The 20,557-nt window shown below is 36.3% G+C and overlaps 3 protein-coding genes across 5 annotated transcripts; 2 read left to right on the forward strand and 1 right to left on the reverse strand.

The window, feature by feature from the left end:
- The first annotated feature begins 2,820 nt into the window (after nucleotides 1-2,820).
- LOC126371038 (small glutamine-rich tetratricopeptide repeat-containing protein alpha-like) lies at nucleotides 2,821-5,256 on the forward strand. Its single transcript, XM_050016240.1, has 5 exons — nucleotides 2,821-3,220; nucleotides 3,625-3,778; nucleotides 4,002-4,102; nucleotides 4,454-4,577; nucleotides 4,841-5,256. Exons 1-5 carry the CDS (start codon nucleotides 2,975-2,977, stop codon nucleotides 4,939-4,941), a joined length of 726 nt encoding a protein of 241 aa, XP_049872197.1. The 5' UTR covers nucleotides 2,821-2,974; the 3' UTR covers nucleotides 4,942-5,256.
- Nucleotides 5,257-5,318: 62 nt separating this feature from the next.
- On the reverse strand, nucleotides 5,319-11,129 carry LOC126371037 (integrator complex subunit 3 homolog). The gene is made up of 5 exons (XM_050016239.1): nucleotides 10,909-11,129; nucleotides 8,144-10,732; nucleotides 7,553-7,678; nucleotides 7,116-7,244; nucleotides 5,319-6,010 (listed from the first exon to the last, which is right to left on the reverse strand). Exons 1-5 carry the CDS (start codon nucleotides 10,981-10,983, stop codon nucleotides 5,945-5,947), a joined length of 2,985 nt encoding a protein of 994 aa, XP_049872196.1. The 5' UTR covers nucleotides 10,984-11,129; the 3' UTR covers nucleotides 5,319-5,944.
- A 417-nt stretch (nucleotides 11,130-11,546) lies between these two features.
- Nucleotides 11,547-20,340, forward strand: LOC126371041 (heterogeneous nuclear ribonucleoprotein M). Of its 3 annotated transcripts, XR_007566939.1 has the most exons (13): nucleotides 11,547-11,677; nucleotides 11,834-12,033; nucleotides 12,284-12,446; nucleotides 12,754-12,844; nucleotides 12,951-13,068; nucleotides 13,382-13,528; nucleotides 14,025-14,363; nucleotides 14,783-15,014; nucleotides 15,423-15,541; nucleotides 16,105-16,240; nucleotides 16,564-16,627; nucleotides 19,708-19,836; nucleotides 20,235-20,340. XR_007566939.1 is itself a non-coding variant. In XM_050016245.1 (12 exons), the coding sequence occupies exons 2-11, from the start codon at nucleotides 11,848-11,850 to the stop codon at nucleotides 16,617-16,619; spliced, it is 1,587 nt and encodes a 528-aa protein (XP_049872202.1). In that variant the 5' UTR covers nucleotides 11,547-11,677; nucleotides 11,834-11,847; the 3' UTR covers nucleotides 16,620-16,627; nucleotides 17,351-17,591. The 3 variants fall into 3 exon arrangements, 2 of the variants coding, with proteins under 2 accessions (XP_049872202.1, XP_049872203.1); XM_050016245.1 differs by lacking the exons at nucleotides 19,708-19,836; nucleotides 20,235-20,340 and adding an exon at nucleotides 17,351-17,591; XM_050016246.1 differs by lacking the exons at nucleotides 19,708-19,836; nucleotides 20,235-20,340 and adding an exon at nucleotides 17,351-17,591 and having other exon boundaries at nucleotides 11,552-11,619.
- Nucleotides 20,341-20,557: the final 217 nt, after the last annotated feature.

A 20,557-nucleotide genomic window follows, 5' to 3' on the forward strand; every position in this document is an offset into this window, starting at 1 on the left:
CAGCTGCACAATGCACTTAAATCAGATATATTTTACTTTTATTTTTATAGATTATTTTGTACATATACTATTTTAACATTATTATTAAACTTTATTTCAGTCAGTTCAAGAAGACGAGATGAAAAATTTAAAAGAAAAGCTGAACAAGTCCCGCCTCAAGATCAAACGACTTAATGAAAAAAAAAAACAATGTGACAGGGTGTCACAAAGACAGTTTCTAAGCAAATTGACACTGTTTAGAAATTAATAAATTTGTATTTATTGTAAATATAATGTACATAATTAATAACGTGTGAAATAAATACTTGCTAATGAACAGATTTACGATCTAATTTATATTTCATTTTACCTCCTGTTCTTATTTACTCCTACTCCAACACTCCAGGTTGATACGAACTGCGCCCAATAAAGAATGTAATGAATGTTATAGATTTGTGTAAGCGACTTAGATAAATCTTGACTAAACCTTCCTTTACAAATACAAATATACTTTATTGCACACAACATACAATACTTACAAGTTTTACACGAAAGATACAGTACACCACCTACCTACCTTTTACTTTCCCTTTCTGTTCTCTTATGAATACTTGTATGCCGTATTTTTTTAAGTATAATGCTATATCTAGTAGGTACGAGTATGGTAATCCTAGTATTGAAACAGCTTGTAGCCCTAGTAAAGACCGCCATTTTATGTTTACAGAGTGGCACGTTTTTTCTGTAGGTATTTCCAGTCCATACTCTTTTCTATGTCTATGGCGTGACCCCATCGGGCCTCTTACCGTCTGTGCGGCTTAGACCCGGCGGCGGCGGTTCCAATTTGCACGGCACGTCGATCGACACCAGTGCACGGCGGATGACATCATAAATAAATTCGAATATTACAAAATACTTACCGATGAAACGATAACAGTTGGCTATTTTCTTTCCTTCCTGAATGTGAGCTGCAGCTCCAAACTAATATAAACCAGACAATATAATCCAAAAATGGTTAGATACTTACCTATCAGAGACAGAGTCTCCTTTCATCAAGAAGAAGATAATTGCATCCTACAAAAAGAAATCTTGTAAAAAAAATTTATCGACATTAATTGTAAGTAAATTTAATTTTATCGACATATTACTAAAGTGAAACCCAACACTAGGCAATGAAAAACTTGTGACAACCTACGAAATTACGAAACAATTTTTGTATATGCGTCTTTGTCTAACATTACGCCGGTTCCGTAAGATAAAGTAGAGCAGAATTATAGAGTTCTGTTGCTATTTTAGCCTTCCTTCTATGCTTTAGTTATTGTTCTGAGCCTATTATAATAAATTAGGTCCTAGTGCGAAACGCCCTAATAGTTCATGAAGTGGGCGTGGCAGCCACGAGCTCGCCATAATATATGTACCTACGATTCATCGTGCTTGCCGTATTGAATTTAGTATGGCCAAAGACCTTGTATAGAATAGACGGAGCATATTTAAGAGGAAAGAAAAACATAGGTTTTGTCTTTCGCACTCATGTGAGCCGTCATAAGTTAAAAAGAGATAAATATACTATCGTCGTAACGTCTTTTGTACTCGCGTAGCGGGTTTGTTATAGAAAAGTACCTATAGTATATGTTTTTGTATCAGAACCACTAGTGCCGTCCATGTCTTTATCGACATTATTATCGGCTAAATATTTCATGTTAGTCCAAGATCTAAAAAAATATACATTACAAATTGAATGATTAATTAAATACAGAAATAACGACCTAGTATCCATACCTGGGTGGGTAGAACCACAAGTAAATTAGTTAAAACGATACCTATTTGTACCCTGATAGAAAGATACCTAAGAAGAACCGTACGTTGCGGTGACAGATTCAGAACCACTTATTCAACGTAATTATCATGGACAAACTTGTTAAAGGTCAATTTATCATTTTTGAATCTATGTCATTTCGCAAGGTGTTATGGCCGAGGAGGTCGAGGACGGTCCATCTAGTCCACATATACTATAGTATCATTTTAATACGACATTGCGGCCACCCTTTGGTTGCTATAAATCACATACCTACCCTTTTATAAAAATTAAATACACGTTTTTCATTGACTTGACCGGAAATCGAATCGGCTCTCGATACAAGAAGTAGACGACCTTCTAGTATATTTCGGGGATTATCTCAATGCAACAACAACTTCTTGCTGTACAGCTGTCTTTCTTCCCTATGGCAATAATCTCTGTGGAAAAAAGAAACAAACATAGACAAACACCGCACTTGACCATTATTCTGACGTCAACTTACGGAATAAAAGGCTATCAGGGAAATCAATCAAAACTAGCAGAAATGTGATGTTAAATATCGCGTATTTGTGTTCATACTTAAAATCCCCGCATTTTCCCCGAATTGAAGCTCTCCCCACACATTCCCCAATCAGCTTTGCTTTCCCCGCAGTTTGGGGAATTCCCCACAGATCGGCAACACTGGTCTTGAGGGCAGTCTCGGCTAAGATTGGTTTATTAAACCCACCCTTAGACAGCTATACGTCTCTTGGCTGGGCTGGGCATAAGCCTCGCCTCAATCAACCGTAGACAGTGCAGTTCACCACGCTCACCACGCTGCTCCACTGTGGATTGCTGAGATACTGTATTACAACAGTTTGACTTTGGCCCATGTAGCTAAGCATTGCTTTATCGTGGCTAATGAAAATCTCTTCTATTTAATTTATTTGAATTAAATGAACATCCCGAAAAGTAATATGGCAAGAACATGCCATTCACCACCACTTAATAATAGCGTTTTATTGCTGGGAACTTGGGAACCATGAATGAAGCACATCACTATATTTGACAATTTGACATTTCAATTTTCATCTTGCCTTTTGCCGGAAAGTGAAATTGATAAAGTTCTTTATGTTATTTACAATTCTTATATATTATCCATTTGTATCTTTATATTATGTATATCCTTTAGTGTAGTGACTGTGAGTTTGAATTTAAACTATGGAAGACACAAAGAAAGGCGCCCAAACGCCGACTGTAGAGGAATTAAAGACGAAAGGCAACGAGTGTGTCAAGAACGAGAAATTTATTGAAGCCGTGCTTCATTATACCCAAGCCATAAAATTGGACCCATGCAATTACGTATTGTACAGTAACAGATCGTTTGCATTTTTAAAATTGGACCAACATTACTTATCACTTCAAGATGCAAATGAAACTGTTAGGTTGCAACCAATGTGGGCTAAGGTAAATAGACGACCTCAATTCCTTACGACATTTACCATGAAGTTTATTATTTCTGTATATGCAGATGTTGGTACTTCTACTTACCTCTATACAATCACTATACATAGACAAACACCAAAATTAGCCCAGACACATACACTTGTATGTAACTAATTAAATTATACATTCCTCTGAATACTGACCAGTTCAGGAATTAAATTATTCATTAAGTATTGGTGTTAGCGGGTTAATGGTTGTTTTGACTTATCATCATTATAATAGGTAATGAAATTCAACCCTCTTCATCCTTTTATAGAAATATTGTTTCTGAATGATGGACAATAAAAAATAAGAAATAAATGATTACTCTAGTTCTTAGTAAGTAATTTAGAAATAGTTAATATAATATTCTTTGAATGTAACAGGGTTACTTCCGCCGTGCAGAGGTTGAGGCAGCCAGTGGATTACATGACGAAGCAATCATATCATACACAAGAGCTCTGCAACTGGATCCACAGAATACCAAACTGATGGAGTGTATTAAAAGCATTAGTGACATGCAGAAAAAGAGGACAAAAGGTACTTAGTTTAAAGAAAGAAAACTGTGTAAATGTAAACAAGAATAACAAAATAATTGTAAAAATTGCACCTAAAATACATGTTGTGGAGGACCTTCAATATACTCTTACATGACTTAGAAGGGTTACCATAAAATGAAAGGGTGTTATTTGTAGCCAATTACTCGGATTTGGTTGCCCAGGCCCTGTTTAGAATAATAATAATAGTTTATTTTATTTTTCAGATAATCATAACATAATATGGATTTGTACTTGTGTGGGACTAATTATAGGAATTGCTGTAGTGGTATTGGACTACTCTTTGACAGCTAATCCTACTTTAACAGTAAGTATAATTTTTAATGTCTGATTTACAGGCTTTTATTATTATACATTTTTAATGAGCCAGATATTATATTTTGTAAGGGTCAGCTGGACAAGAAATCTTGTTAGAACTAAATTTATCCATAGTCTGATTTTCTTTTTATTGTCCTGTTTATAATATATGAAGTTATAAGATTCTATATTGTGTGTAACCAAAGTATTGTATTTCTTTTTGTTTTTTTTTTTTCAATTTCAAGAATGTCTAAAGGTGATGTCCCATTTCCCACTGTCATTATGAATGAAAGGTCATTGAGCCATGTTCCGTATCCATGAGTTTAATATTGTTACTTAAAAGATTCCTTCTCATTTTCAGCATCCGTTTAGTATGGTAGCATTTTCAATAGCACTGGCTGCATTGGGGTGGTCCATTGGCAAGGGGGCAACACTGATGAACACGTGGAGTGCAGGCAAATCCTTACAGCCCCCAGAAGATTTAGGTAATTATTCTTATTGTTATATTAAATGGGTAAGGCAACAGAGAATACCATAGCCTATATTATATATCCCATCGAGAAATAGATGAGATTTCAGTATGTATATAATATAGAAATAATATTATATGAAAATAACATTGTTGTCATTAAAGTTGTAAGTAAGGTATGCACCAACAGCTTAAATGTTGGGAAACAACAAATTGTAGTCGATAGCAAAGTAAATAATAGGTAAACAGTTTAAATAGGGAATAAAACTTTAATTTCAGATGTGAATCATGAATCCAAAGAAAAAGACACTGTGCCAGAGAAAAAAGCGAAATACAGCAAAGCCCAAGCAAGACAGAGGTATAAACAGGGGAAACTATAGCTATGAGAATTTTTGTTTTGTCGTCAAATGTTTGCTTATAGAAATCTAAGCTTATAACCTGGTTATGGTAAGGCGGGTGTTTGTAGAATGTAGGGATATCTAAGTGATGTGTTCAAATGAGTGGATGAAAACATTCTTAGGAAACAAAAGACATTTCAATTGGTGATAATGACAAAGACATGATTTAAAAATGTACCTCAAATCTTCTTGAAAATTTATTCCAAACCCTGTTACTTTTGTACTTAAAATACGAGTTCTTTCGAATATTTAAAGTTTACACATTATTCCTTTAGAAATAAAAAATAACATTAATTATTGATTGTTTTTTATTATATTACTTTGTAACTTATCTATAATGGATAAATAAAATCATCAAATAAAAGGGGAAATACTTTATTGATCCTAGTGTAAAATGTATTTCGAAAATTGCATCAATACAATATATCCTTTGAATAAAATCTTGGTCTCTTACCTTATACTTAAAATAAGTCCAACACTGTATGGGGGGATAAAAAAATCTGTACAACATTAGGATACCTAACTTTACAAAATGTAACTACTACATTGGTGCTAAAAATTTACAATGCACATGACGTCATAAGAACACACTTGAATACCCCATTTTACAAGCTTTCAAAATTGTGGAAAAATTTTACTATCCTTACTGTTGGTGTTCAAGTCCTAAGATTGTACATGTTCTTACAACGTAGTCCGACCCCATGCTTTACAGTGAAAGGAGTTCATTTAATTATTCACAATAGACTTTCCAGCTATGACAAAATCACTTTGAAACCATGAGGTCGATAACATTTACACAATACGAGGCAAAAAAACAAAATGTGACAATAACTAAGGTACCATTCTTGGAATCGCACCTATGTGATAAACATAAGGTAACAGACTATTATGTAATTATTATAGTAATTAATTACACATATCAATATTTATTGTATTGTAGAGTTGCACTTTGGTGTCTAAAATTACCATTCTTTTTTGAGATATGTCAATCGCTATCTGAAATCGCCTTCTTTCGCCGTTTCGCTTGTTTAGGCTTCACAATCTCCTCTTCCTGAAAATATAAGTTGAATAATATTATTTATTACAATCTAATACAAAGATAAATTATTTCTTAATTAGCAGTGGACTAACATGCCACCTTCAGTTGCTTAAAGAAAGTTCTTTTACTTGTATATTCATTTCATTGTTATGCAATAAAGAATTCTTATATTGTATTGTAAAAGTATATTCCTGTAGCGTAAACCAACAAAGAATCTAGGTTACCAACATTCAAATCATATCTGAATAAGTACTTATTATTTAAGTCTTTATTTATAATTTTATCCAATACTTTGCCCTTGTCCTTAAATAACTGGTACCTACTTTAAATGCTAATGTGAGGGACAGGAAAACTATTTACTGAATGTTAATGAGTGCTTTATAACTTATAACATTTCCTCAAATAAGTTAATGCAAGTTATTAGTTATGTGTGCAGTTTTGTATGTTAAAGTAGGTTATTTAAATATTTTTGGTTTCAGGGTTGGGAAATTAATCTGTAAATAAAATTTGTGCAAAATGGGAATCAATGTTCTCTTTAGGCCTGGTGAAACTATCAATATTGTTTTAACTTGAGTTAATGGTGTTGGCAACCACCAACTTAATTTTAACTTAATTTACTAGGACTAAAACTTAAAACTAGCTGTATCTCTTTCTTGCACGTCTTATAAGTGAAGGATGGTACTAATTTAAGAGCTGTCGAACTAAAATTAGGTTTAGTTTGTGCGCGCCCGAATAGGCACCATTGCACCATTTTACTACTTCCAGACAAACTATCAATGTTAGGCAACTTCACATGTAAAGTAAAGAAGAAACCAATCAAATCGTATAGCAGACTATTTCGCTTCTTTATCGTTTGCATTAGGAAGAAGTGAAGTGTATTGTGCTGATTTGTAGGCTACCCACCTAATAGAGTCGGAATAGGAAAGCCTATCTAACATACTGAAATTAAATTCGGAATGTTTTAAAGAAAAGCACTCTTAAACTGACTTACCTATATAATATAACCTAAATTTTGATGATGATTGAGTGTGAAGGAATCGAGAGTAGTATGACAAGATTGAAGTAGAATTACGTGGCAACTGCCTCCTCAATAATCAAATACCAATGTCATAGTTACCTCACTATCTTCATTAGACGATTGCAAGTTTTGGTTTATTGGCATTGAATTCGTAACTAATTTCCTAGCCCGCCTTGAAATAGGCAATTCGTCCTCCCACGCCAGAGAAAATAAGTCGCCATATTGTCTCTGAAACGAGAATAAAACAAAGGTTAATTCATACATACAAAACAAATGTAATGTTTTGTCTAATATAACAAAGTTTAATAATTCTTTGTGGACTTTGTGATCTGATCACACAAAGTAGTCTTCAGGTAGTGTCTAGGAATTCAACTACACCTTTAGTGTGGCGTGGGTATTCACCCTTTAACAAGAAGAAATTGTCTATACTCCTCCTTCTCCTTCCTTTCCTGGCCGTATTCGGCCACAGCGACTCGACAACTAATGAGAGCGACTCACCCTCACCACCTCTCCCCCACCTCTTTGTCTATACTCACCCTTAAACTATCGTTACTATTCGACTGTGCTTGCTGTAAAGCTTTCTGCATACACTCCATATTGAAAATTGACATGTCATCCTGTTCTACACAGCAAATTCTCATCTGTTCCAAATGTCCAAGGACCTGTTGATGAGCAGAAGAATCAGTAATATTAATAAGAACTAAGAAGAATAGGTAGAATTCCACAGACATAAATTGTATTCGTGTCTATTGTTAGTAGGTATATTTGAAGTATTTTTATAGGCACGAATTAATTGGTCATATGTAAATAAAAAAAAGCGCAAAAAAAGCAAGTGCCAGAAAGGCAGCAGATTTTCTTCAGTCAGAGGAGTGTAGAAATGATCTATAACAATTTTTGATTCTTCATACCTAACTATGGGTTTAGGTTTATAAGTTTGGTAAGTAGGTAGGAAGAAATAAATTCACGGTTCTTGTTGTTGGTGTACACTCTTCCAGATTTCAGAAAGGTATTGCGTTCGTTTCATCATGCTATCTCTTTTACGTAGTAATAAATATCGAATAATATTGAACAGCAAAATCAATATTTTCATAATAATGTCTTGGTATTTAAAAATGTTCCAAACTTACCAACTCAGCAGAAGGTGGAGCATTAGGAGGGATGCTGTGCTTTCCGGGTCTTTTTCTCTTGTTGGGACTTGTGCCTGGATACCGCGTGCTCAGTAAGACAGACACCAAGTCTCCAACTTTATCCTCGTAGTCTTGACACCAGTACATTAAAGTTGAAACTACAAAAGTATCTTCATCATCAATTGCTCTACAAAACAATTGTCTTATCACGTCGGCAGTGGGTCTCTCTTGCTTTAACATCAGCAGTACTGACGTCATCGCTTCCGCGTGATCGTTATAAGACAATTTCGGAATGATCGGCAAGACATCTTCTACTGATATATCGTGTGCTGTCAAAAGCTGCCATAGGCAATACTGCTCGAAAGTTTCCCAGGTAAGGCTGGTGGACAGCATCGTCGTTATATCATCAGATTTGAACATCATGAGTGTTCCTTGTAGAGTGAGACACACTAGGCGCTGCAGTTGAGCTGCATCTAGCGTTGAAACGATCGCGTGCAACAGTCTAATGTGGTTTTGTGCTAGATCTTTGAACTCTCTATAAACATCTGGTATCAACAATACTAAAACATTTGCGTCACCCTCCTGGCATTTTTCAAAGTCGTCTGCTATACTTTCGCCAACTTTTAACTCCATATAACTACAATATTCTTTGTACAAATCTGCTTTGAACTTAACATTTCTTCTTTTGACTGCGTCGCGTTCGGCGCGCCTGTCCCGTTCGTAGCAGACTCTTAAGTAAAATAGTAAACTGTAGCCGACACTCTGAATTCCTTGACCACGAAGTTCCTTCAAAGTTTCGAGAACTAATTTGCGTTTATCTTCAGCACCTGTTAGGAAAGTGAACATCGCAAATAATGGGGAATCTAAAGCAGTTTCAAGTTCTGCTAAGTTAGGATTACTACTAACGCGAAGAGGCGGTGATTCTTGTATAACTGCCACGAATAAGTCGGACAGGGCTATCGACGTTGGCATGGGTGAACTACAAGCACTAAGTAATGCGGAGGCTGCAGCAGATGTTCGCTCATCTAGCAGTGTTTCAGCTAGAGGGCGTAACAATAAAGGCAGTGCAGCAGCCAGTTCTGGGCGCTCCCGTGCCCGAACTTCTGATAAGGGCAAGTCATCGTCATCAGTGTCTTCTGCAATGATTGGGGGTGGATCATCCTCCTCATCAGAAAATGCTGGTTCTTCAGGCCCGCCTCTAGGTAATTCCTCATTGCCTTCTTCTTTTATGCCTGAAGCACCTTCACCATTCCCATTTGTACAAAATTCTTTGAATGTTTCTCTCACAGTTGTACGTAATTCTCTATCCAACTTAGGTGAATCAAACAGTGGATGCAAATTAGGCAAAACACGTTTCTCAATTATTTGTTGCAAAGAATTAAAAATGCCTTGTCTCACTTTATCAGAATATGCAGGGTAAAAATTTGGAATGATTCGACATAAGAAATCTAACAAAGTGGCAGTTACGGCTGGGTGAGATCTCATAGAGTGATGCATTACCAGGATAGCTGGTTCAATGTTCATAATGTTATCCTTTTCTGGATCATAGAATAACCAATCATAAAACAATGCAAGTTTTGCATTTGATGCAGCAACATTAGATGTGCATGTTGTGAGAAGCCATCCGATTACAGCCCACCTTGGAATGATATCAGAGCAAAGTAATTCATTTGTGGGATGTATAACCCCAACAATAAATCGAATCATATCACTTCTTAAAGACTGCGACTCAGGTGTTGCCAGATATTGGCGTTGAAACCATTCTTGATACTTTTTATGATGCCCAAACCTCACTTGGGAAGTCAAGAACACTAATTTTCTCTCCATATCAGGTGTAAGTCTTGATTGTAAGTATCTTCGGGACGTTCTTGTTTGTAAAATTTGTAACACACTTGTAAATGTAGGACATAGTGACTTTGGATTTGTTAAAATATCTTGCCATAGCTGGTTGAACTCTGGAATGCGAGCTACATTCTGCAGCAGGCGCACAAGATCTCTACCCAAAGTCAGTATGTCTGAAAATCTTTCTCTTATTAGAGCAATAACAAAATTCACTTCCTTCTGCCTTAAGGCCATAAGTTGTGGTATGTTGTGATCTTCTATCAACCTCAAATATGTATACACAACCATACAAATAAGTACAGGAAATTTATCTAGCCATGCTCGGTTCTCAATGTAAATGTCGAGAAGAGATTCTACTAAGTATATGTTTTTTGGGGTGATGTCACCTCCAGAAGCATATCGCATTAAATTCCAACAGACACTATCCACGCCCGTCACGGCATTTCGTATCATTTCCTTCACTAGCCATAGTAATTGATTGCGAGTTATATCATGGAATTTCAAGTACCTTTCTAAGATCAAGTTGGAGAGATTGTTGAGCACGCAAGTCAGTCCATCTCTAGTAACAAGTGTTAGATCTCTGTAGCACTTCACTGCATTATGCGGTTCTGTAAGGATGGACATCAGCATACCGAGAGACACCTCCTCATGACTCTTACAAACTGCGTTATTGAGCGCATCGTGAGCTTCTTTTTCACTGCAGTCGGCGACTAGAGATTGGAAGAAATTGTATGCCCTCTCGTACCGCTGAAATACACAAATAGAAATTAAGAACTCACGTGAAAACTTCAATCTTATTCAGAAACTTTAAATGTTCGCGCCGCGAAAAGAACAGCGCCACCACCGTCAATATGAGAAATGATCGCCTTACATGGCCGACTAAACGATTCTTTGTTGAGAAATTGCATATTTGGACACTTTACCTCCTCTATTTCATCCTTGTTTTCTATGGCGGTCGACACAAAAAGCTTAGGCGAATTAGATTTAGCCTGCTCCATAATTTGTATATTATTAAAACTACTTATTTTATTAAAAATCTAGCGCAGGTTGTCTCCTGCATGGCTATCGTAGGCGAAAAATATTTATGAAGCAATACACAATCAAAAACATGAATGTGTGCGTGTATATGTCATCCGGGATCCGGATCGCGAGCGACAAAAAATTAAAAGAGACGCCGCTAGGGAGCGCTTCAATTTGTAGCTTTTTGTAAACGTTTCATTTTACAAGAAAAATATTAGATTTTTTCTATATTAGTTGCTTTTAGGTAAGGCTTATAAAAGTAATATATATTGTAATTTAGTCTTTCATGACTTGTTTCATCTTATTTACATGAATTAATAATTTTCCTTTTCATTTCAGTATTTTTTGCAAAGAAAAGTAACACTAGATTTTGACAAGTTTTGTGAAAGGAAATGGTATTACAAATGCTACCAACGTTACGAGTTTACGACACAAATTATACCATAAAAACGTCCTTGCAAACAGAACCTTATACTTCTGTTCATAGACAATATCCGTTTGACGGTAATATTTACATGGCAACATTTTTTTACGTCACCGAGTCGACCGCCATTTTGTGAAAAAACATTACATTACACGCGCTTACGGTGGCGGTTACGCATTGGAGATTTTAGGTGATTTATATCTTTTTCTGGAATATAGTGATAGAAGCAGTGTTTTGTTAGTTCACAGGTATATGATAAATTCCAGTAATTTTGTTTTAATTGCATGGAGATGCCGCTTAGTGAATAAAACAAGTCCCTGTAACCGGCATCTGTGTATCGATTTTACTGTTTTTAAGATGGTTTGCATTTTTAATGTTTGTAAGTGTTTGCCACTTTATTTCAGGTAAAATTTGAGCAATGGACAATCAAAGAGAGAAGGAAAGGGACCGCTCTAGACGCGGTGATAGGCCTTCTAGATTTTCTGATGCCACTCGAGATCGTTCTAATGAACGTTCTGATCGGTCAGATGGTAAACGTCTGTTTGTATCCAATATACCGTATGAGTTTCGCTGGACAGAATTGAAAGATCTGTTCAAGGAAAAGGTAGGTGCATCGCTAAAGTACCTTTTTACCAATCCAACACGTTTATTACCTATGTAGATGTCTATCTATAAACCGACTTTCGATGTACAAACAATAATAGCATCTAATAGCCGAGAAAAACGCATATTGAATTAAGAGATAACTAAGACAGCAAACTTAATTCGCTTAAGTTAACTTTATAACAAGCAGCTATCCACATTCTCTTATTCTAGCCTATGTATTAAAATTATATTACTTCATTGAATTTCAGGTGGGAGATGTGGCATATGTGGAGCTATTTAATGATGAAAATGGAAAACCCAGGGGATGTGGTGTTGTGGAATTCACCAATTCTGAAGCTATGAAGAAAGCACTGTTTGTCATGCACAGATATGAACTTAATGGACGAAAACTTGTGCTAAAAGAGGAAACTGGTCAGTTGTTTTAGGGATATTCTAATATAAAAATCTTAATCAAGAATTAATTAATAACTTTGTAATTACTAGCAGTGTTTTAAATGCAATGTAATTACTTACTATTATTAATTAGTACAAGTCATTTATACCTTTTGTATTTTAAATTTGAAGCCCTTGCTTAGTCTTTCTAGTTTTTTATTACAAATAATAATGGTAAAGGTACTATTGTAAAAACATTTGTAAGGATATTACAAATAAAAAATCTTTTCATTTCATATGCAACACAACACAATTTTGATATTGATGGTGACACATTTGTTTTTAGGAAATGAAAGGAATAGATTGACCACTTCAAGGTCAGGAGGTGGTGGTGGTGGTGGTGGGGGCTCCAGAAATACTAAAGATGATAGAGATGGGTATGTCATATCATTTATTTTCATATTAATCAAAAAACAGATGTTGGCTAATACCCTCAAACCTAAGTCATTATGGTATCTAAGCTAATTGTGTATTACATTGCAGCTGGGGAGTAAACAAGCCAAGGGAACCAGAAAACTTCAACACATATGGGCTTAGTCTTCAGTTCTTAGAATCCATCAATGTTCAGCCACCATTGGTAAAGAAAGTCTTTGTTGCAAATGTAAGTGAGCCTTTTACTTCCTTTTAATTTATTTCAGAGATATGCATAACTGTCTTAACATTTGTACTGATTTTAAGTTTGGATTACATTATTTAGTATTTTTCATATAGGTATCACTGCCCCCATATGTACTATGTCTATAATAATGACTAAAACAAGATTTACAAAAAAAATTGCTTAGGTTTTACATACTTGAAGGGGCTTTATACAAGGTTTTAACTAGGTCTAACCAGACTGTCTATTGCATGAATCTGGGTATTCCGATTCTAAATAAATAAAAAATAATTGTATAATAAGATATTTTCCATTTTAGCTGGACTACAAAGCAGACCGTAACAAGATTAAAGAAGTTTTCAAAATGGCGGGCAAAGTGCGTAATATCGACCTGGCGGTAGATAAAGATGGTAACAGTCGCGGGTTCGCCGTCATAGAATATGACCATCCAGTTGAAGCTGTTCAGGTAATATAGATAGATGTAGCCTTAATTATGAACTTAATCTAACTAAACAATATATTTATATATAACCAAAACATAAAAACTTGATACTTAGCTTAAACTTAATATTTAAAATTTGTTAATATATCCTCTTTTGACAAAACCCTCAGGTTTAACTATTTATTAACCTCTCATCTGCCGAGATACCAGACACAATAGATTTTACATTGTGTCTGGTCGAGATCCGCGTTCCGGCAGATGAGAGGTTAACTCTTAATAAAATCTTGTATTATGAGTTGAGATAAATAAGCCACATATCCAAATATTTCATTTTATCGTAATCATTCTTTAATCGTGTTTTTACGATAAATAATAAAAAGCCAAGAAAGAAAAAGGCTTAATGAAAAAGCAGCGACATAAATCGCAATAATTAACCTTGTCGCGATAAGAAATCGGTTATTGGATTGTTACACTTTAACTTATCATGGTTTGAGTATAAAGTTTTTCATTTTGTTTGCAGGCAATTTCAATGTTTGACAAACAGACTTTGTATGAGAGAAGGATGACAGTAAGAATGGACAGAGGTACAGATAAAGCTGAATTAAGGATGCCTGATGGCCTTAAAGGGATTGGTTTGGGTTTGGGACCTAATGGGGAGCCATTAAGGGATGTGGCGAGGAATTTGCCACAGCCTCAAACACAGAATAATCTGAACCTCACAAGTACAGGCTCGACCCTTGGCACTAGTGTTCTTGGTGCTGTGCCTGCTGCTGGTGTTACCCTGAACGGCCTTGGCACTGGATTATCAGCAAATACTCTTAATACAAACACTGCGCTAGGTGGAGGCTTGGGATTGCAGGTAAAGTTTATAAATCTATTTTTTATACCTTAACTGTTTTATTCTTCTTCTTATCGTGTGGGTTGTGAGGTGGAATACCAGCCTCATAAACCCTGGTGTCAGGGTTATGATTGAGCTGCCAAAGTCCTCTGACATGGTTCATGTAACGATTACCCACTTACATCAGTAAATATTAACTGGGACCAACGGCTTAACGTGCCTTCCGAAGCACAGAACATTATTCTATTAGAACATGATAAAAAGGACTGTAAATATGTTATCGTTGTAAAGCATTTTAAGTGACTCATTTGCATTAGAAACTCGAAATTAGTTTTAAATTGCTGCATATTTCATTTGGGGACATCCACTTAAATCATCAAACTTTAGCTTGTATTTAGTATTTTCCAAGTTATAACTATCAACATCATTTCACCTTGCAGGCTTTAGGATTAACAGGATTAGGAGCGCTACAAAACCAATTACTCCAACAAGGTTTGACTGCAAGTGACCTGGCGACGATGCTCACGGCCCAGGCTCAGGTAGCCAATGTAAACAACGCAGCCACTTTGAGTCTTGCCAACGCGGACCTCACTTCTAATGTTCTCGGCAACTCTGGACTGTCAAATAATGTTTTGGGTGGCAATTCTTCCATGAGCAGTGGACCACTTTCAGGTAATTTTGTTACAATGTTTCTCTATTCATTGTTTTTATGGAGGTCACGACTGTACTCCTTAATGGAGGAAATGAAAGGCCATCCACCCATTAAGTTTCAAGGTTGAGGAACCCATAAATAATAATTAATTTGCCACAGACAACATATTAAAAAATAAAATAAAAACATAATTACCCACTGCTGGGCACAGGCCCCCCTCAATCAGCTGGAGGGGGTATGGAGCAGAAATTACAGAGGTGTTAGGGTAGTATCCTGGGACTGACGGGATACCGTGCAACCCGAAGAACGAAATCATCTTTTTGGTGATTGAGCTTGCAATGTCCTAGCCAAACAGAGGATAGGCTCACAAAGTGATTTCGATGATGTCCCAATTAGTGTCAGTAATAAATAATATTTTTTAATTTTAGCGAGCAGACAAATGGGCGGTATGTCGTCGGTATCGAACCAGGGTTACAGCCGTGAGTCATCAGTACAGCATCAACAGTCGAACAGAGATAAGCCCTCCGACATCGTCGTTATCACCAATGTGAGTTAATAGGTGTTGATTTATTAATGTCTAATGCCTGAATCTTATTTATTTGTTTTACAGTTTATTTACACAGACAAACAATATGAAGATAATGTGCTACAAATCTATAATCTAAATTCGCCACTTGAAATCTTCGCGAGGCTGATTTCCTACTCACTAAACTTGACATATTTTTATAAGTTCTCAGAGATCTCACATGACTTGTTTTTCATTAACTATACTAGACACCGAGAAGTAACCGGGTGAGAGCCATCAGCACTCCCAATTTAGGCAAATCTACAAAAATTCGCGTCCAAAAACAAGAAGAAGTAAAAATTTACCTGCGAATACATATCCAACTTCTAAGTAGTCTACATCTGACAAATGACCACAGATTTATGGTAAAAACTTTGGTGCCAATTCAAGCAAAATTTGTAATTTGACAGGACTAAAACGAGGTCTATCTCTTTCTTGCACTTATTGCAAGTGAAGGACAACACTACTTTAAGTGCTGTAAAATTATAATTAGGTTAAGTTTTAGTCCGCCGGAATACGTACCAATCTCAATTGTATGTTTGTAGCTTCCGCCTACAGTAACATGGCAGTTGATCCGCGAGAAGTTCAGCGAGTGTGGCGACGTGAAGTTCGCGGAGATGACCGCGCCAGACACGGCTATCGTGCGCTTCCATAAGGAATGGGACGCGGAAAGAGCTATCAGTATCCTTTTACAATAATATATCTGCTGATACCACTGCTGGTATGTCGCTAGTATTAACTTGCAGTGAAGTAAAAAGGAAAGTTTTTTAAAACTACCAAGGAACAAAAGAAACAGATTTTGTTTAATATTTAGAACGTAGCGTAATGCGCATTCAAATTCAAGTTAGTATTCTACTAGTATACAATTAAATGCATGAAAGAGTACGAAAGTGTTTACAGTTTAGTAACTATTTCGGTTCTAAATTGCTCGAGCTTGGCATCTAAATGAAATATAGTAGTGTCCTAACCTAAGTAAACAATGATTTCCTTAGCGTGATTTCCAGAAATGTTTGACAGGACCCGCATTGATGGCAGGACTATCGATGTTCGTTTCTTCTAAGTTGACGGGTAAGTTTCAAACTCCAATCTCAAATATTTGCTCTTGGGTCATTCTGAGGCAAGATTGTGAGATAACTCGACTCTTGGCACTTCCAGCTACACGCTTTCTGTGTCTACAAACCAATCGCGTCGTATGTTTCTTGCCCTGCAGATGTCTCATTCTGTGAATACCGGGTCATATAAAATCATGAGTAGATTTTTCTTAACACATGATTTCTACAATACATTGTCTTGATCTTATCATTCAGCGTATTCGTTTCTTTCATCATGAGACAAATATTTTGTCTGTTACGTGTTTCACCATTCTCGTACTCTCAAAAACATCAAAACATGAAAATCTTGAAAGTTTGGGGACTGTTGTAGTGTTTTATTGGTCGATTTATACCTCATTACTGTATTTCACGGACAAGTTCCACCAGAATTTACCAGCAGCGGCAAATGAGCGATCGTTAGTTCGTGTTGTCGGTAATTTGAGTCCGTTGGTGCGTAGTCATTACGCTTTCTCGTCGCAGACCTCTTTAGCGGTCGATGACTCCAACAAACGACGGCGAACTACACCATCTTTCATTTGCTGTCGACTGGTAACCTCTATAACTTCACAAAAATATTGACGAAAAATCTACTCATCGTAATATATTCAGCGTATACTGCAAAAAAGATCACGATACTTGCTTTTGGTGTCCTCCAAAACAGATTTCACTAGTGAAATTGTATGTTTTTTATTGATTTCAGGAATGTGGTATTGAAGTCGGTCTTTTCTGGGGTTTGTATGACGCTCTGCTGCCTGGATAGAAAACTGATTCCTTCTTCGTTTTAATTTGTGGCTTGATTAATGTTCTGAATATTTCCTTCCGGTTACATTGATCTATCGACATTATAAATTGTATTTTAGCTTAATTTAGCGTAAGTGTCTCTGTTTGCTGTACTTCTGATGATAAAGCTTCAATAAATCTGATTAAAGTGGTAATACAAATTTCGTCTTAGTTGCTCTACGTCGTAAATCCCACGAAACGGTAAAAACGAATCCGCTAACTATTGGTTGTAGGCAAAATATTCGATGCACTTTTGCTTATTTCGAAGTTGCAAGGTATTATGATGTTCTTAGTCGGTTTCACTACTTTGGTTTAACTCGACCTAATTTAACATTGTTGGTGGCACCTTTATCAATTTTGTTCCCGCAGGTATATAACATTCTGCGTAAGTACCGGATTGAATGACAGATTTTGGTGAATAATAGCATTGTAACCATTGGAGGAGACAGAACTCGTGACTTGGAACATTTTAGGCTCCGACTAGGTTTCGAACAAATTGTCAAAAGAAAAGCCGATAGAAATCTTCCAAGTATACTTCATAAATCCAGCTATATATTATATTAGGAATATTATCAATACCTGCATATAGAGGTTGATAGCCTAGAATAAGGGTAAAATTATACAAAGTTAATGTGTGTAAAGTACTGACTAACACTGTTTGATGTGTTTTAAGCTCGATATTAAGAAATTCAAAGTTTACCCTGAGAAACCTCTTTTAGTTTGAGAGAAATCCCCGCCTGCTTGATCATTGCTGCATGTAACATATTTTTGCAAACAGTTTAGAATAATATCTATAACGCTTCCTACGGAGAAGGTCAATAAAGTTCGAACTTGCCACATCGAAATATGACGTGGGTCTGCTCAGGCACAAGTTTTGATCATACCAGAATGAATTTTCGCTTATCAAACGACGAAGTGTGCTCGTCTTGAGCACAGATTTCGGGCATCACACAACTTCACAACTTATCCACCAATCGAGGAAGCGTTGTTCATCAGGGCATCAATTCTCAGCGGCCACATGGTGAACTTGGGTCATCATAAGGACTTGTCATCTGATTGGTCTATCATCATTGGAAGCGTTTTCGCTTGTCACGCGGAAAGGTCTCGCTTATCAGAAGCCGAAGTTTTGCAATCAAGCTTACATCTTCTACGATTTGCCTTTTTGAACACTTTGGTAAGTTGTGTAGTTATCGAATACGGACTTTTGTTATCTTATTGGTTATGCATGGGGGTTTTCGATAGTTATTACTTTCACATACAGGTTACCATTACGTTGGCCTGATAGTGACGATGCACAGCCAAAAATATTGTGTTCAGATCCTTCACGTTTGAATCGCTTTACATTTCCATCCCATAATCACTTTTCGGGCGAATATTGTCTTATGCATGGTCAGCAACATAACGGACAGAGAGGTAGATTTGACAGTGGATTTATCTTGGAAAAAGCGCTTGAAACAACAACGTCGGGATCTGTTAGATAAGTTAGTAGTTGCTCAAACTTAGCCAGAGTATAGCCCTGTTCAAGGGGAGGTATTCGTATAGAAAATTTGTATCCTGTGAATTTTCGAGAATATACTGGACACCCTGTAGGCTCCGCTAGTGACTACGCATGTTTTTGCTTCATTAGCAGGAGCAACGGTACTAGGAATTGTTACGGCTAAATGACATGTGGGCAGAAAATCGTCGTTCAGTGGATTTAGTCGATTTAGTGCATCCGTGGTAGTCCAGTTGGAAGAACGCTTGACTCTCACTTTGAGGCCGCAGGTTCGAAGCCTAGCACGAGCCTAAACCAATGATTTTCGAATTTGTTTTAGGATTTAAGTTTGGTTCATAAATGTTTATCACGTGCTCAACGGTGAAGGAAAACGTCGTGAGGAAATCCACATTCCCGATAAATGCGTTTTGGAGGAATGTGACCTAACCTGTAAAGGGCTGGCTTTCCCTTCGCGGGTTGGAAGGTCAGATAGGAAGTCGCTTCTGTAAAAAAACCGGAGCTGTCAAATCTTCAGATTAGATAAACGGACCTCGTGGATACGGGACAGCACGAGAGAGATGATTATGAGTGGGTTTAGTACCACGTTCTAAGCCTTACATTATAAAGTTTTCACTTGACCGGTTATATCTCTTAGATCTGGAAAATAATAGTTCAACGTCGAAGTTAATCTGCTCCTCTTTGACTTTTCGTTTTATAAACAGCGTGATTTTAAAGGATTTTAAGTTTTTGATATTTAATAATCTAATTTGCACCGATTATTAATTAAGCTTTGTAACTTTCAGGAATTACCAACAGGAAATTAATGCATTAAATGGAATTTAAATGATGTCTTATACGACACTGAGAATCTCGGATACTAAAGAATTGCATGGCCAAGTCGAAGGGAATTGGACGATATGTAAAACCAACAGGTACTTTACATATTTATTTTAATTTAAAATCTATTACGTAGTTATGTTATGGTTCGAACCCTGGTATCGGACCTGCACCAATGAGTTATTAATTTATCTTAAGTGCAGTTTTCACTAACACAGTTGGCTCGACCATTATAGACGGCGGTACGGCTCACCACGTATCACGTTGGTCTAACAGAAAGCTCGATGAAGTGTTGGTAATTAGTTTATCTTACGATCGATGTACATAGATTGATCTATTTAGTCGTGAGTTTACGTTAACTTATTTTTCTAATCTTCTAAAAAAAACTAATGTTTACCATTACCATTCCCTATACCTAAATACAAAATAAATGGGGATGTAGTATTAGGTATTTTAATATTGTTACAATTTATTTATTTAATTTTACTTTTAGGCATGCAGTCTTGGAAGTGTAGAGCGTTGGACCAAGGAAGGTGCAGTCGTGAAGTCTTGAACCATGCAGTGGATGACGAGCTGGTCGGTAAGTACATTTTATGGTGTTTAATAGTGTTACTATCGTTGAACTACATGCTTTGCGTTTGATACTTTTTATTCTCTGTTTCGAAAACATGCTTAAAAATGTTCCGTATGCATTTAAAAAACAATAAATCGTATTCTTAGATCATAAGATCATATTTAATATTTTATCAAAAGCGTATGATTAAACAAAAATTGATTGTTTCAGATCTACCGTTTGGAATTAAATAATTATAGTTT

Source organism: Pectinophora gossypiella, chromosome 11 (genome assembly GCF_024362695.1).
Source record: "Pectinophora gossypiella chromosome 11, ilPecGoss1.1, whole genome shotgun sequence".
NCBI classification, from domain to species: domain Eukaryota; kingdom Metazoa; phylum Arthropoda; class Insecta; order Lepidoptera; family Gelechiidae; genus Pectinophora; species Pectinophora gossypiella.

Excerpts from the sequence above, each read along its gene's own strand:
- LOC126371041 (XM_050016245.1), top strand. The coding sequence starts at position 11,848 with ATGGACAATCAAAGAGAGAAGGAAAGGGACCGCTCTAGACGCGGTGAT. Across the intron at positions 13,069-13,381 it reads AGAAAGTCTTTGTTGCAAAT|CTGGACTACAAAGCAGACCG; the intron begins GTAAGTGAGCCT and ends TTTCCATTTTAG. Across the intron at positions 14,364-14,782 it reads GTGGAGGCTTGGGATTGCAG|GCTTTAGGATTAACAGGATT; the intron begins GTAAAGTTTATA and ends TTCACCTTGCAG.
- LOC126371037 (XM_050016239.1), bottom strand. The coding sequence starts at position 10,983 with ATGGAGCAGGCTAAATCTAATTCGCCTAAGCTTTTTGTGTCGACCGCC. Across the intron at positions 10,733-10,908 it reads ACAAGGATGAAATAGAGGAG|CGGTACGAGAGGGCATACAA; the intron begins GTAAAGTGTCCA and ends TGTGTATTTCAG. Across the intron at positions 7,679-8,143 it reads CTCCACCTTCTGCTGAGTTG|GTCCTTGGACATTTGGAACA; the intron begins GTAAGTTTGGAA and ends GCTCATCAACAG.
- LOC126371038 (XM_050016240.1), top strand. The coding sequence starts at position 2,975 with ATGGAAGACACAAAGAAAGGCGCCCAAACGCCGACTGTAGAGGAATTA. Across the intron at positions 4,103-4,453 it reads CAGCTAATCCTACTTTAACA|CATCCGTTTAGTATGGTAGC; the intron begins GTAAGTATAATT and ends TCTCATTTTCAG. Across the intron at positions 4,578-4,840 it reads ACAGCCCCCAGAAGATTTAG|ATGTGAATCATGAATCCAAA; the intron begins GTAATTATTCTT and ends CTTTAATTTCAG.